The sequence below is a fragment of the Gracilinanus agilis genome, chromosome 5 (genome assembly GCF_016433145.1).
Source record: "Gracilinanus agilis isolate LMUSP501 chromosome 5, AgileGrace, whole genome shotgun sequence".
NCBI classification, from domain to species: Eukaryota; Metazoa; Chordata; class Mammalia; order Didelphimorphia; family Didelphidae; genus Gracilinanus; species Gracilinanus agilis.
In genome coordinates this window covers 128,034,469-128,051,645 of record NC_058134.1, presented here as the reverse complement: position 1 = coordinate 128,051,645, position 17,177 = coordinate 128,034,469, and the positions used below count along the sequence as shown (strand labels likewise).

The window sequence follows — 17,177 nt, the reverse complement described above, 5'->3', positions numbered from 1 at the left end:
CTTGAATTCTGTGGAAGCTCAAAGGTATCCTTTTTATAGAGTGGTACATAGGGCATTGCTCAGTCTCTCCTGTCCCAGCCTATTGCCATAACCTTCTCTTCCCTTCCCTCCCCCCACCCCACCCAGTTCTTGCAGTACTCAGAAAAGGTTCTTTTTGAGGGTGATCAGCAGTTTCTCAAGGCTGTCATCATCCATAGGCTCCATGCAGCAAATTCAATCAAAAATTGTCGGTCTCCTTTCTCAACTCATGCAAAGTTCTACTGTCTCCAAAGATGAGACAAGCTGTGCTTTCTTGCTTATCACACTTTTTCCATTGATTCATAAATGACAGGATGGGCAAGAGAAAAATACCATTTTTTCTGTACCAACTTCTCATTTAAGAAGTAATAGTTGTGCCTCATTCAATTCCTAATGAAATTAAGAGGGTTGTTTTGAAGCAACAATAATTCTGGATAAGAAAAGTTAATCAGAATCCTAAAAGATCCTATCAGGGAAAGGAAGGAAAGAAAGACAACACAGCCACTGATCACTGTTCTTCATTTTTACTTGTTTTGCACTGTCCTGTATTTATCACAGTTTCTGTTGAACAGTTTTTTTTGTTTTTAAGTATTTGGGAGGGGTTTTTGCTTGCCATCTCCCCTCCTAGTCCTCTGCACTCACCCATCCCAGAACAGATTACTCTGTGTCCTGTGACTTTAGGAGAGAGAGGGGAACTTTCTGTTTTATTTGTTTTTTCTCCTTAGCAGTAGGACTTGATATTTTCAACTTTGGAAGAACTAAAAGATGAATAAAATGTGTTTTTTTGTAAGATCAAAAATAACAAAAAAAAATGGACATTAGTTTTAAAAGTTCTACTATAAAGAGCTTCTGGATCTTTGCTAGAGTATAAAATAAGGTGGAAATAATTTGCCCCCAAAAATTGGGCAGGCAGAAGAGTGTACTAGTAAGGTGGAAAAACGGTGCTATTACCATACCAGGGAGATAAAGTATTTATATTTTTATGTTCTTTCTGTGGTATAGCCAAGGTTTATTCAGTATTGCATTATTGTACACTAGCAAGTCACTATTTGTGCTGTATTGTACCTACAGTATGCTTGTTTCACCACTAGATGGTAATCTTATATCTTTGGTAGTTAACAGAGAGCAGCCAGGCTCACCTAAGACTTGATGTTATTCAAAGAAAGAGATAAAATCAACTGAGCTCAAGACAATAATTTTTCTCACATCTTGTTACCCTTATCTAGATCATGTAGGTTGCATTCTTTTTTTATTTTAACAAGAGTACTAAACTACACAAAGTTTTAGGTAAATAATTAGAGTGGAAAATGCTTTCAAAAAATTAAAAATTTAAACGTTATGAGTTAAAACTTTTTCACAAAAAGTAACTTATTCTTTTCATCTTCATTAGTACTATTAAGTATTTTCATGTGACACATCAAAAATGTGCAATGTACTTTTGGAACATGTATGTAACAAAAACATAGCATTTTTAAAAGACTTCTTATCTTACAGGAAAAACTGTTTGAGAGGCCAAATTCCAAATCACAGATATTCTTCGAAAGCTGATACTCATCTAGATCCACAGAATCTAAAAACCTATAATACAAAGAATAGAATATTTTCAAAATTCAACCACCTATGTTATATATTACAAAAAAAATTACCATATCCAAATGAGAACTGCCCAGGTCCTTCAGAAATATACAATCAGCAGATACAAAATACAGTAGGCCTGGGGGCAGCTGGGTAGCTCAGTGGAGTGAGAGTCAGGCCTAGAGACAGGAGGTCCTAGGTTCAAACCCGGCCTCAGCCACTTCCCAGCTGTGTGACCCTGGGCAAGTCACTTGACCCCCATTGCCCACCCTTACCAATCTTCCACCTATGAGACAATACACCGAAGTACAAGGGTTTAAAAAAAAAATACAGTAGGCTAAATGATGATCCGGTGGTCTAGTCCTAGATGGTGCTCTGATCAACAAATATAAAGCAAATCTTCATTGCATAAAATAGGAAGAACATTGGCCTGAAGTCAGAGGTCCTGAATTCAAATCTTGTTTCTGCTGATTATATCTGGCATTACTGTCACAAGTACTTAAATCACCCTCTCTCAACTCTAAGTTTTCTTATTTAGAAATTTAGAAATTATCTTCCACAAAATGAGGAGGTGAGACTAAATATCCTCTCAGGTTCCTTCCTGCTCTAGATCTAGATCTTATTTTAACCTCAAAAAGCAAAATAATATGCTGCTGCTTCTCAGGACTGAACTGCATACATTCTCTACAACTTCCCTCTATTGCTCCAGTGGCAGCCAGCTCATCTGCTTTCTACTTCTAGCTCTGAGGGCTATCTTTTCCAAAGATTATTTCAATCAACTGTCATATTGTTCCACTCACCATTCCTGTGAATTTCCAAACTAAAATATTCTTTCCTGGCCTATTCCCCTATTGGTATTTTTCCCTATTAGAAGGTAAGTTCTAAGAGATAAAGACCTATATTCAGCAAAATACCTTAAGCTAAATAACTTTTTTCATGCACTCATTCATCTTAACTATAGGAGAGAAAATGGTGGTTCTGACATCTTAAAACCATTAAGAAAAAATGGCACTAAGATTTATTTTTTTTAAATAATTCTTTTTTTTTTCATTTACTTAATTCTGAGTAACATCAACTAAAATGAGCACTTTTATATACATAGTCAACTATTATACATAGCCCCCTACTATACAAAAGAATTATGTCACGTGGAAAGGATAGTTATTCTGAAAAACACAGATTCTAATCTATTCTGACAGCCCACTCCCAAAAAGGAGGGGGAAGATAGCCATCACATGAGCATTGATTTTATATTCCAGTGCCTAAGCAAATATTTAGTATTCTTACCTTTTCAGTTCTTCCACATCACAGTTATTTTCTGGCAAAACCTTGATTCCTCGACCATAGCAGGTACCTCCGTGAAGATGAAATTCTAAATGTGGAATATTTGGCTGCTTCTTAGGAGTAACTGTCTGAATTTTTGTGTGTAGACTATAAATCCTTAGAAAGCTTCCAACCTAAAGTTAAAGTTATATTTTAAGCATAAAACTATTGCCTTAAAAAATCTTTTGTGCTAAACTAATAAAAGTGCAAAATGACAAATGTTGGAGGAAATGTGGAAAATAGACACAAGTGTTGGTAGAACAACCCTGAACTGATCTAACCATTTTGGAGAGCCATCTGAAATTAGACTGAAAGTGTTGTAAAACTCTGTATATGTTTTCACTCTGTAATACCACTATTAGGTTTACTTTGTAAAGTGAGCAAGGAAAAAGGAAAATAAATTATACATTCTAAAATATTTATAGCAGTTCTTTTTGTGATGACAAAATTCTGGAAACTGAAGGAATGACCATCAACTGGGGAATAGCTGAACAAGTTCTGGTATGATTGTAATGGAATACTAACTATTGTGCCATAAGAAAAGACAAACAAGATGATCACAAAAAACCTGGAAAGACTCATATGTAGTGAACAGAATCAGAACATTGTACACAGTAACAACAATAATAGATGAAGACCAATTGTGAATGACAACTATTATCAATAAGGCAAAGACACAGGACAACCACACGGCATTCATGATTAAAAAGTATATCCCCTGCCATAGAAGGAACAGACAGAATTCATACTGAAGCATGCCACTCTTTACTTTTTTTCCTCTATATTTTTTCTAGTGAAAGCAATATCTGTCCTGTTTTACAACATGATGAAAAGGAAATATGTATTCTATAATATGTACAATCTATATCATATTAACTGCCTTCTTGAGATGGGGAGAGACAAAGAATGAGACAGATTTCTGGACATATTTAACGTGAGAATTTATTTCTCTTAGATAAGCATTTATTATTTTTTATTATATACTTAAAACAAACCATAAGCATATAATTGAGATGTTATATATTTTTAAATGATAAAAAAGGATAAAGAGCTAACTCTGAAGAAGTTCTCCCCCTAATAAACTCAGAACTTTAATCATATCATTTTTCTTTTACTTTGCATTTCCTAAATGGAGGCATTTTAACTAATTTGATTATCATCTTCTTTAGCCCTTTCATTAAGAAATCTTGCCAAGTTTGAAGCTAATTTGAAACATTGTCTTTGAAAGCATTTTCATGTGCCAATAAAAGCTAAGCGGGGGCAGGGGAGGAAGGGGGAATAAAGAATATAATTCTAGATGTAATACCTTCTCAGCATACTAGATCTTCCCAAAATTAGTACTCGGTCATATAGAAGGAATCTGACTATTCTCAAATTATATTTAGAAAACTATTAATTCTCAAATTTTAAAATCCTTGACCTGCATCTCTTCAGTCAATGAATGGGTTGGAAAACTAGTAGGTAATTTATTTTATATCCCAACATTAGGTTCTGAAGGCTCTTGAGAACTTAAAAGGTCACAGATGAAACTAATATGTACAATGGTTGACATTTATGTAACTGATTTAGCTATTCTGCTCACTGTAACTGCAGTTATATCAGTCTCTCTCTCTCTCTCTCTCTCTTTTTTTTGCATGATCAGATTTTCAGACAAAATGGCTGCCTGAGTAGAAGCTGACCATCCAGCTTTCGCCTACTTACTCCAGCAATACAGAGAGGTTTGCACTACATGAATAATGATCAAACACTCCAATGAGAAATCAAAGCACGTGATTTCTTCCATACCAGGACTACATGAAAAGTTAGCCAGAAGGCCACAGACAATAAGAAAAGTCTTTAAAACTCTATCTAAAGGCTCAAGAGCTCCTCCCTAAGCTAATAAGCACACGCAATATAGCTCTCCTAAAGTCATAGGAAAGTCAGAAGGTCCCAGGGTAAAGAACTTTGAAGTTAAGGAAAGCTGCAGGGACAAATGCAAGCATAACAACACTAACGCTAAGACAGCAGAGGTGTCCAAGTGCTCCGAGGTCCCTAGAACATTATCCTGATATGCCAGAGAGAGCTCTGAAGATTTGGCACATTAAGACTCAAAGACACAGGGGAGCCTAATTCTGAGAAGTGAAAGTCGACACGGGAACCCAGAGGAACCAAACAGGGCAAACTACTCCACCCAAAAATACTTTAGAGGGTATATAGCTTGGCCCTGGGAAAAAAGCCCCTAATTCAGGAACTAGAGCTAGAACTAGGAATAAAAGAAAAAAAATCAGAAATCATTGTATATCTTGAGAAGGCTCCAAAAGAATAAAGTAACTCAATAACAATTTCAAGAAGAAATTTAAAAAATAGATTTTCCATAAGATTACATAAATACCTAGAAGAGAGGAAAATGACTTCTAAAAAGGAAGAATAAATAGCTTAGACTAGAAAGCAGTAAACATTATCCATGGAACACATTTCTTTGAAAACTATGAATGTCTTTATTCGACAATAAGAATTATTAGAACAAACTCAAAAAACTGAAAATAGAGAAAATATAAGATATATAAAATTTTTGAAAATTACCTAGAAAGCTGGTCAAAGAGATTACCATGGAACCTCCCCATCTGACTTATAGCTAAAACATTCCATATCCATTAGAATGTGAGATCCTTAAAAGCAGAGGCCATCTTCCTTTTCTATTTGTATCCTAGTGTTTAATACAGTTTTTTGTACATAACAAGAGCAGAATAAATGATTTGTTCATTCATTCACCATTCAATTTTCATTTTCTTAATGAGTATTACTTAAGTTTCTCCACTTACTTAGCCTGCTTTTTCTACTCTTTTAGAAAGCTTATTTACTACAAAGGCTTTAAAAATTATATGTATTTAGTTGACTACTATTTGTAGTCATTTCCAAGATCCTTATTTTACACATGATAAAACAAAGGCCACAAGAAGTTAAGTGATTTGCTCAAGATCACATGGGTAACAGAACCAAGATTCAAAAAACAAGGTCCTCAGACTCCAAATCTAATGTTTTGTTTTGTTTTTTAATTTCTGCATCTCATTGCTTCCTCAAAAATAACACAAATAACATTTTTAAAATTCCCTCTACCAAGGCCAGTGAACACATTTTCTGTACTTAAGAAAATCCTACAAAGCTGCCTAGAAAGCTAAGAAGTTAAGATACTTTCCTCAGGTCATTTATCCTATATATCTCAGAGGTAAGGTCTTCCTGGCTTTGAGACCTGCAATCTATTAACTAAACTCTGATACTTCTCATAGAAACCATGAAGTATTTTTAATCTCTATTTCAAATGGAATTTTCATACTGTTTGTTTGGTTCTTTTGTTTGTTTGTTTGGATCTATGATTTCATCAGGTTGGAGACTTTGATTTGTAGAGGCTCTTTCCACCTATTCAAATTCAAACTCAATCACTTCTCAGCCTTTTGGTTAAGATCAAATGCAAAATGTAATTTATTGACTTAGAAAAAGAGAAGGGGAGGTGACTGCCTGTGGTCACAACACCTACAATATGGCAAAGGTAGAAACTAAACCCACATTTTGCCAACTTCAGACCACACTGCCTTTCACTTCAATTACACTCAATTTAAAATATTCAGTAAACAGAGTAACTAAGAATCATCACTAGCAAAGATACATTAAGATTTTTCACAATGACATCACAATATAAGTCGTGTAGTAGGAATAACAAGTTGTCATATTCATAAATTCCTTCTGGTGGCAGTATTGCATTTTTAATTCAAATTTTTAAAAAAAGGCCTAGTAAAACAACATATGTAACACTATAATAGAGTAAGTAAAACAGCAAATTAGTATAGTGAGAAGATTCCAAATATTTTAAATTTTAAATGGAGAAACACTATCAGAAAAAAATAGTAGATAGGAAATATTTAAGAAAAATGAATCAGAAAAAATCATGAGTTTTTATTTTCAAAAAGCATTAAAGAAATGTACAATGTTTCTAATTTATTCACCAAAAATCTGCATAAAATTTAAATAGCATCTTCCTCTACTGTCTTTTAGATGTGTAATCTAAATGAAAACAAAAATTCTGGCAAAATAAGTTAAATATCTTTTAGCAATAGCAAAATAAAATACAATATATGGAAAAATGTCAGAGAATACAAAGATTTTATATACCCATACGATGGGGTATTTGACTAATTGTACCTCACTTTATACAACAGGTATATTCATCAGTTAAAAGAAAATAAATTTTAATAAATCATCGCGGGTTAGATAGGGTGATTTGTAATGTCTTTTTGTATCTAAAATTCTAGTAAATACTTCTTAAAGAGAAAAGAATTCTTTTAAAAACAAATAACTAACATTAAAGTGTTATTCTGATACATGATTATGTTATGAAGGTACCCGTTGATTCTAGAAGTATATGACATTGGAGTTCAAGTTCAGAAAGTTCAACTAATATGGAAAAAAAGAAGAAAAAAAAACTAAGTCAGGAGACAATAGGGGCAAACATTGTCCCAGTTCTCCAGATACCAAGCTAATTTGGAAGCAGTTCATGAGATCAATTATAAGGTGATGTTGAATTTTTTGTCCCCCACAGAACTATAAAACAGCCTTACTAAAGAATAATTCCATAAACATGGGAGAGGAAGAATGAAAAACCATCAAACTGATAAAGCCACATTTATCAAAAGCCTAGAATAGTAAGTTTTCAAATAGTAGAGGCAGAAATAATATTGAAATTAGAGTCAGAAATTATTTAAATTCAAATTATCAATCTGGTACCTGCTAGTGATATAGTGGAAAGATTACAAGATTTAGATTCAAAGGCCTGTCTCTGATGCTCCTTGTGTATCTTCAGCAGGTAAATGACTTGATTTCCCTGAGCCTCAGTTTTTTCTCCTATAAAATGGGTCAAAAACTGGCCTATTTTCCTATAAATTTAATTAACTGCTTTGGATTTCAGTTTCATTTTCTGTAAAATGAGAATACTTGTACTCTATACCTTACAAGGTTGATATGGACAAAGTATATCTTAATGTATCATATATACACATACATACCAGAGAATGTCTTATCTTGGAATAAGTACAATTTATTTGAGGGATCAATTCACAAAGTATCAAAAAAAGGGAAGACAATAAAGATATGGAAAAATTCTGAACTCTATTATCAGGGTATGGGGTAGAGGGAGAGAAAGTATCACAACTAAAAAATAATATCTCAGGAGGTCCTGGGTCCAAATCTGACCTCAGACACTTCCTAGTTGTGTGACCCTGGACAAGTCACTTAAGCCCCATTGCCTAGCCCTTACCACTCTTCTGCCGTAGAACCAATACACAGTAATGATTCCAAGACAGAAGGTAAGGGTTTAAAATATTTATATATATCCTTACCTTCCCACTTAAACAAAAATTTTCAAAGGTTATACAGCTGCACCTCTGTTGATTTGTGGCAAGATATGAGTTATGTAGTTGAAATCTCAGATACAATGAAATAATTCTAAGAATTACTATAAAATAATATACTCCATTATTTAAGATAATAATGACATCTAGACACTTTTAAAGCAATAAGTGCAATGCTAATGCAAACTATTACTATATAAATTATTATACTTTACAATCAAACCAAATACCTAACTTCCACAGTAGAAAATGCCTAAGGTATAATATTGAAATGATATACAATATGTTTACACATATATAATGCTAATATAACTACAGAAAAAAAACACATTAATTAGAACAACATCGAGATAGTATTGAAGGTACTATAAAAACATTAGACCTGGAAGTAAAACCCCTATGTGCCACCCCAAATTTAGATACAAATTAGCAAACCTTAAACATTTATTAATGAGGTAAACTGTTGAGAAAAAAGTCAAAGACCAAAAGATTATATAAAATATTCTGTGAATGGACAATTCACTGACCAGGTGGTAAGATGCAATTTGATGTATGGCCAAAATACTAAGGCCTTTTTTACTTGAAATGAACAAACAGGAATTCAGGTATAGTGACTGGCAATAGAAAAAAAATAAAGACAGAAAAATACATGAAACAAAAAAAAATTTAATTTCATACTAAGTCTGTGCCATTTTCCCAAGCACTGTAAAATCTTGCATCAGTTTGCCCTGTCATTCTCATTCTCACTCTGAGACACCTTTGTACGAGTCATTAAATTGTTTTGCACAAAATATCACCTCCAATATCAGTCTTTATCCAGAATTTTCATTTATAAGAAGCTGTATTCATGTCAGAGCAGCACTTCTCTTTGTGTCATTAACACTATTAAGTTATTAATAATAACTCAAAGTGCAAGACTAGTGATGCTCTCATATACACCCTGAGTTTTCTCTCTTCCAGTTCCTTCAAATGATCCGTCGCCATTCTGGTTGTCATCCTCTGGATACTCTTCAGTTTATTAATACCATTTCTATATTGTGGCTCATCAAACTGAACACAATGTCTGATATGTTATATGACCAGAATAGAGAATAGAAGGAATGTTGCCTCTTAAGTCTTCGAAACTATACCTTCTTTGATGGAGTCCCAAACTGCATTAGCTCTTTTGACTACCATATCACACTGTTAATTTGCATTAGGAGATAAATATGTAGTCCACTCAGATCTTTTCTAGTACAACCACTAACATTATTTTCTCCACTTTATGAAAGAGGTATTCTAGACTATCAAGGACCTTTTGAATCTTAAATTTGTCATGAACTATCTATCTGCTTCAAATTCTGTCATCTACAAATCTGATAAGTTTGTTATCTATGCCTTTATCTAAGTCACTGATAAAAATGTTAAACAACATATTGCCAAACAGAAATTCCCTGAGACACTCAACTGGAGACATTCCCACTGACAATGAACTAGGAACAATAAAAATGAACATTCTATTTTCCTACCTTGCAATCAAGATTTTAACATTATTTCTATATACTGAAGTGTTTTGGCAGAAAGAAAAATTTTGTTAAATACAAATAGGAAGTTAATGTTTTAGTAGAACTTTGGACATCGTTAAATATATAAAAGAATATATACCTTTTTGCTCCAAAAAGCAAAAAAGATGGAGCCTATCCCCATTTCAATGTTGAAATCATTCTGTACTCAGTAAAATTACAAAGCTTAATAGATTATATGAGGAATCTTTTTCATTTAACATTGTACTATTAGGATCTTTTTGGAAAGACAGAAACAAAATGACACACATTAAACTAATTCTATTTGCTTATGTCATTTTCTTGTGGTTAAACCTTAAAAAAAAGACAAAAGGCAAGGCAGGAAGAAACAAATGGAAGGAAAAGAACAGGAAAAAAAGATACCACATTTTCTCATTCTACATTCTTTACTAAATCCTTACTACATGCAAAGTGCTCTGCTATGTGTTGAGCTAGATACAAATATGTAAAAGATCATATAAAAAAGATAAAAAAGATGAAGAGGAGGCATGCTAAGGAGATATGGTTATAGAAACATAATCCAAAATTTTAGGACCAGAAGGATCATCTAGTCAAATCTCAAATTACAAGTAAGGAAACAGAAAGGCAATGAAGTTAAAGAGAATGAGGTAAAAGGAATGAAATAAAATAAATTTAGAAGATGTTAACTGTTGTAAGAAAAATATAAAATCTGATTTTCATTGATATTAATGTAATATGTATGACACAATCTTCCCCCCACTAAAAAAAATTTAGAAAACTGTATCTAATGAACAAGGAGTCAAAACTGAACAGGAGAAAGTCATCAAGCACACCAAAAATTGAAATTTGTATCTAAATGTATCTGATCTGGCACTGGCATATACAACACATGAACAGTAAAAGGGAAAGAAGATCTATTCTTCCTATCATTAGCTCTAGTTTATTTCTACCACATCAGTTTAGCATAGTTAGAGAAGCTAACAATTCTTTCTATTTGAATAGAAAAGTATACATATTTATATATTAAAAACACATAGAATCATATCTTATTTGTTTTAGTAAATTCAAATAAAACATTTTTATTTCACAGTGGACGAATATACTTCCAAAAAACTATTATAAAAATGAAAACAAAAACATAGCCTCATGACAACTTAAAAGCAATTCTTGTTGTTTAGGAGAATATCAGATGATTTACTATTTTCCTTACCTACCTAACAGTAAACAACAATTTTGACTGAGAAATATAAAGTTGTGAACAATAATACCAAACCAAATAACAAAGCTCAACGTTAACGTAGTATTTTAGACAAAAAGATTTTAAAGGAATAAGAAATAATAACCTTCTATGTCATTTAAAGGAAATATGCTAGAGAAATTACTTTGCAATTTGTTTATCCCATTTATGAAAAAAATATTTAATTAGAAGCTTTTCTTCCAAGGCATCTCCATATATTCTGGTTTTTTACTAAATACTTTAAAATAATTGCACGGTACAAAATAATGCTAAGGCATGGACAAAATACAAATGAGATCTGCAAATGATCATTTGTGGATTTGAAATTAAGTTTTCAATATAAATAGTACAAAAATTTATTTTTTTAATTTGTTAAGCTTGTTTGTATTCTACCTCACCTTTAGCGATTTGGCGAATGCGACATGGTTATCATAAACCAGGATGTCTATTGTGAGATTCTGCAATTGAGTAACACGACCCACATCTCCTTCAAAAGAACTATCTTCAAATAAGACCTTCCAGGATGGAAATGGAGGTTTTGTGCCGTCCCATACCTATAATGTGGGAAAAACAAAGTCCAATGAAATTATACACAAAGTTTAAATTAAAAAGACATTTTACAGTTCTATAGTATCTGGGTGATTAAAATTTCTAAAATATAACTCTGAATCACAAAAGTTTGACAATGGTTAAAAGTAGGGGTCTTAGTAAAGAGATTAATCATGGCTTAACTCTACAAGCTTTAAGTAGGCATATACAATGTTCTAGGCACTATGTCAAATCCTAGGGATGAAAACAAAAATGAAGGAATTCCTGTGCATAAGGAGTTTACATCATAATAAAGGTGTAAAAGGGAATTCTTGATTCCTTTATCTAATTTAATGGGGACCTGAAGGTCCTCTTACCATAGAGATGTATAGAGATTAACCAGCCCACAGTGACAGGAAGTAGAAACCATAGAGACAGGAAGGAGGAACCAAAGACAGGAAGTGAGATAGGAATAAATTATAAAAGGGGTCAAGTGTTGGTCAGCCTATCAGTTGCTAACAGTTAGGGCTCACAGTTGTGGGGTAGTTGGCTGCTAGGTATGAGTTGGTCATTGGGGGTTGGTTGCTGGTGGTGTGCATTGGTGATTAGTTGGTGGTTGGTGTTTAGTGGCTGGAATATAAAGGCATGCCTGAGCTTACTGAGAGGGCTTTTGGCTTTAGCCCTTAAAGAGGCCTTTTGCCTTTTGTATTTGGGGCTTTTTGGTTTGGGTTATTAGGTTTTTTTCCCTTCCTTGAACTTTTTGGAAGGTGGCTGGTCTTTGTTGACAGACCTAATTGGGGTTGGATTAAACAATGATTGGGTTGGTTTTGATTGGACTAGATTGGGTTGGAACTTTGTGGGGTGGTTGTTATTAGTGGTAGTTATAGGCAGTTTTGGTATTAGGAAATTTCTTTTTCTACCTCTTTCCTATATTTCCCTCCTTTATGATATTCATTTTACTAATTCTTTACTATCTGTATTTTAATTAAACTAAATTGTTAATTGTTAAAAGTTGCTAGAAGTTTTCTTTTCTCTGGCTTAAAGGGATAATATTACTTTACAACTCTATTCTCATTAAAACTTCAGTTATTAAAAGCTGCTTTCTTATTTTGTCAAAACCCCTATTTTAACCTTACAAAGGGATACAAAAAAAGTTAGATAAATGCAAGATAATCTGATGATGGAGAGAATACTAACACCTGGAAATATCTAGAATAGATTTCCTTTTCAAAAAAGATAATGCCTATATTGAACTTGAAGGAAGCCAAGAATACTAAGAGATAGGGGAAAGGAATAAGTATAATCTAGGCATTGGAGAGAGCTTATGAAAAGGAGCATGTATAGGGGGCAGTATGTCAAAATATGAGTTTATGGAATAGCTAGTAGCCTGGTAAATTTGAAATTTAGAATGAATGAAATATATGAAACATGGCTGGTAAATTGGATTAGAACGAAATGGTTTAAGAGTTAAAAGCAAAGCTGAAGAACAGGTTTGAACAGGTGAGGTAAATGGCTAAATATGTGCTTTATAAAGATTATTTTGATAGTTGTGTTTCTAAAGTGTTGGGTGAAAATTAATAAAGTGAAATTTATCAGGCCTAGAAACAGAGGTCCTAGGTTCAACTCTAGACTCAGACATCTAGTGGTGTGACCCTGGCAAGTCACTTAACCCCCATTGCCTTACTGCTCTTCTGTCTTGGAACCGACACACCGTAAATACACAGTTCTAATTCTAAGATGGAAGGTAAGGGTTTTTAAAAAAAAAAAAAAAAAAAAAAAACAAAGTGAAATTTAATTGGAATAAATGTAAAATCTTATGCTGAGAAGTATAGACTTATGGATTTTAGACATCTAAAACCCGAAGGTATCGATGGTGTGACAACAGCCAAGAAAATTAATGTGATCTTTTGAGTACATTAAGAAAAACAAGGTATCTAGAATGGGAATGGGAGATAGTAGAGTAAAAGTTCCCCTGTGCATTGCCTTGGTCAGACCACATCTGGTTTGCCACAAAAACTCTAATTTATGGAGTATTTGAGGTAAAATATACAATTTAGTATATTGCTAGTTGGTCTGCCTGCCACAAGTGTCTCCCCATTCCAGTGATGTTCCTAAGGTATAGGTCAGATCATGTCACACATACTCTACTACATACAATTAATTCCAGTGACTCCTTGCCCCCTAGAGGATCAAAGACAAAATTCTCTGTTTGGCATTCAAAGACTTTCATAATTTGTATCTTTCTTTTCCATTCAGCATTTATTAGGTTCCTATTATAAGTGAGGTAATTATGAGGAGTGATTTACAAATATTAACTTGTTTGATCCTTGAAACAACCCAGGGAGGAGGTAGGTAGTATTTTGATCTTCATTTTACAATTGAGGAAACCGAGGCACAAAGCAGCTAAGTTACTAGTCCAAGATTACACTTGTCTGATGTCAAATATGAACTTGGGTCTCCCAGGCTCAGTGCTTTATTCAATGTACCACCTAGCTGCCTATATTTATTCAAATGCTGAAGACATTTTAAGTATATTTTAAGTATATATATCCCCCTCCCATGCACCCCCACACCAAAATATAAAGAACTTTTAGGGGAAGGGACTGTATCTTATTCAAAATTTGTTAAATCATAGATTTAGACTGGAAGGTACTTTTGAAGTAATCTAATCCAATCCTCTCATTTTAAAAATGAGCAAAATGAAGTGAAGAGAAATGAGATGTCTTGTCCAAGGTCACAAAGGTAATAGAGGGCACAGCCAAAGACTGACCCTAGACTCTCTCCCTCCAAATCCAATGCTCTTTCTATTATACCATGCTACCTCATCTTTCCTAGTGTTTTATATGGAATACATATTTAACAAACCTCTCTCAAAATGAATTTGCTGAATTTTCTCCCTTCACTTGGACCAATAGTTTTGGTGAATATTTCACTGACAAACACATCAAGAACATAAAAAATAACAAAATGATATTTAAGGGCCAGGTATAAAATTCCTAAAGTATGGAAACTTTTGTTAAATAAAAATCAGAGCACATATTAGTTGTTTGCAATTCTGACAGATATCAAAATATTTGCTCAAGAACAATCCATTTTCTTTGGATCAATAAATAACAAATTTATAAATTACTAGCTAAATCATTAAAGACATAACAGAATAACATCACAATACCAACATAACACCACCAATCATAGTTTATAAAAAGTCAGTCTTAGGCATGAAGTATCTTTTAAAAGTTCATGAAGCCATCACAAATCTTTGTTATAAATGATAATTTCTGAAAATCAATTAATAAAGTTTTTAATATTTTATTATAAAATTGCTAGTCACTGAATGACCAGAGATAAAAGTGGTATAGTGAATAAAAGAGCTTTTTAAGTCCCAACCTTGACACTTACTAGCTTTGTGACTCACTCTGTACTAGGCAACTCTGAGACTATAAATCACAAAGAAGATGCTGACTTATAGTTAGAAAGTTTCCTCATCTGGTAGTAAATCAGTAACATCGCTGGTCTACTCCCTCTTACTAGCACTATGAAAATATGATCACCAAAAGAAAAAGAAAACCTTAAGGACACAGTATGCTTAGAAAATATACTTTAATTCAAGTAATGAATAATACCATTTTTACAATTAACACAAAAGTGCAAGACTAATACTATCATGGTTAGAGTTTCACATTCATTCTATATGGATTTATCTGAATTAAAGTTTGATTTTTTAAAAGTTTCTATAGTTACTTTAAAAATCTGATAAAAATAGTAAGTAAGTATATTTCACCAGGAACAAAATAAGCTCTGAAAAATTAGGAACCTATTCCAGACTAGTAATAATCACTACTATTTATAACTTTTGACACTTACCTTTAGAAGAACTGAAGATCCATCTACTTCTGCTTTCCCTACAAGTTGACAAGTCAAGTCAAAATACTGCATTGCTTTAATATCAGATAATTTTATTAAAGCCCCTGAGGAAGAAATATGATTAGCTGCCCAAATACGCAATGCTTCTACTGTTTTCTGGTCATCTGTTGTGAAGGTGTATATTTTGCTTGAAGTACGAGGAATTACTGGAGTCCCCAAAGTCCCCTCAAATGTAAGAGATGAAAATCCGACAGTAGTAACCCCTTGAATTTCATTTTTATATTGCTGAATCTGAGAAAAAAGGGGAAAGAAGAAAAACAGCTAAGTTGTACAGAGAACTATCTATCTTTATCTATATATGCTTTTAGAGAAGAGGTTCTAATTTAGATAGTTTAAACAAGTATAAAATAAATAAAAACACTTTTATGTTTATACACTACTTTAAGGTTTTGAAAACTCCAATCCAATCCAATAAACATTTATTTGGTGCCTACTATGTGTCAAGTACTGTGTTAAGTGCTAGGGATATAATTAAAAGATACATATACAGAGACACACATGCACGATTTCATTTGAGCTATACACTAGCCCTATGAGGTAGGTTATATAATTTTTGTTACCTACTTTTAAGATAAGAAAACAAACTCAAAGAGATTGCCTTGACCATAATCACACAGCTAGCTAAAGATGAGATTTGAAAACACAGCACTCCTAAGTCCAAATTTGGCACTTAAAAAAAATTACAATATGATATACTGCTGTGCATAACTGCATCCTTACTTCTATAGAAGTTCCCCCAAATCATGAGTCTTTCCACTCTTAAAGTCCAAATATAATAATTCAAGTTGTAGATCCTTCCTACTTCTAGCTGGTACTTTTCCATATGATATACTATGGTTCAGTTCCCAACATTCTGTAATTTTTGTCTAGTCTTGGTTACCAGGAATTTCTAGTATATTTACCCTAATAAGCAATCTCCATGAAATATTTAGTTTTCCTTAGGTTTCCTAGCACCAATAAAACAAATATCCAACTTGAGTTTTGATAAGCCCATAGGACTCCAATAAAAGTGATGGGGGTTAGTGTTACATGTATGATTACTATATCATTTAGAAAGGCAACGATAGTTACTTTGGTATTTCTCAGAACCACAAAGTAAATCTGGCACACAAAGTATGTAAATTTTCCTGAGTCCTAGATTATCAAGAGAAACTGGTAACTAAAGGCTAACCTGACATTTACTATTGTTACAATCTTTTAAAAATCCCTTAAGATGTCCTGCAATGTTTGACACTTTGAAAAGAGTTTATCTTGGTATTCAAAGGAGGATATCCAAACTACCAACAACCATATGAAAAAATACTTCGTAATGACAAGTAACAATGGAAACATAAAGTAAAGCAACTCTGAGGTTCCTACTTCATACCCATCACATGGACAAAGATGATAAAAAAAAGAAAATGACAAATATTAGAGGAACTTTGGGAAAAACAGAACTATTAATACACTTGGTATAATTATGATTGATATAGCTCTTCTGTAAAGAAATTTAGAACTATGCTTCTTCAATCCTAGGGAAAGAAAAAAAAATCCACTAAATTCTGCATACCTATACCAAGTGTAACCCTTGTGGGAGGAAAGGAGGGAGGGAGGGAGGGAGGGAGGGAGAGAGGAAGGAAGGAAGGGAAGGAAGGGAAGGAAGGGAAGGAAGGAAGGAAGGAAGGAAGG

The 17,177-nt window shown here is 33.2% G+C and overlaps 1 protein-coding gene across 1 annotated transcript in view; it reads right to left on the bottom strand.

Moving 5' to 3' along the window:
* The window catches only part of POT1 (protection of telomeres 1), a 106,352-nt gene that overhangs the window by 21,275 nt on the left and 67,900 nt on the right, over positions 1–17,177 (bottom strand). The window contains exons 9-12 of the mRNA XM_044678164.1: positions 15,450–15,740; positions 11,456–11,611; positions 2,881–3,050; positions 1,511–1,596 (exon numbers count right to left, since the gene is read on the bottom strand). Of these exons, the coding sequence (XP_044534099.1) occupies positions 1,511–1,596; positions 2,881–3,050; positions 11,456–11,611; positions 15,450–15,740 (703 nt within the window). The remainder of the gene's footprint in view (positions 1–1,510; positions 1,597–2,880; positions 3,051–11,455; positions 11,612–15,449; positions 15,741–17,177) is intronic.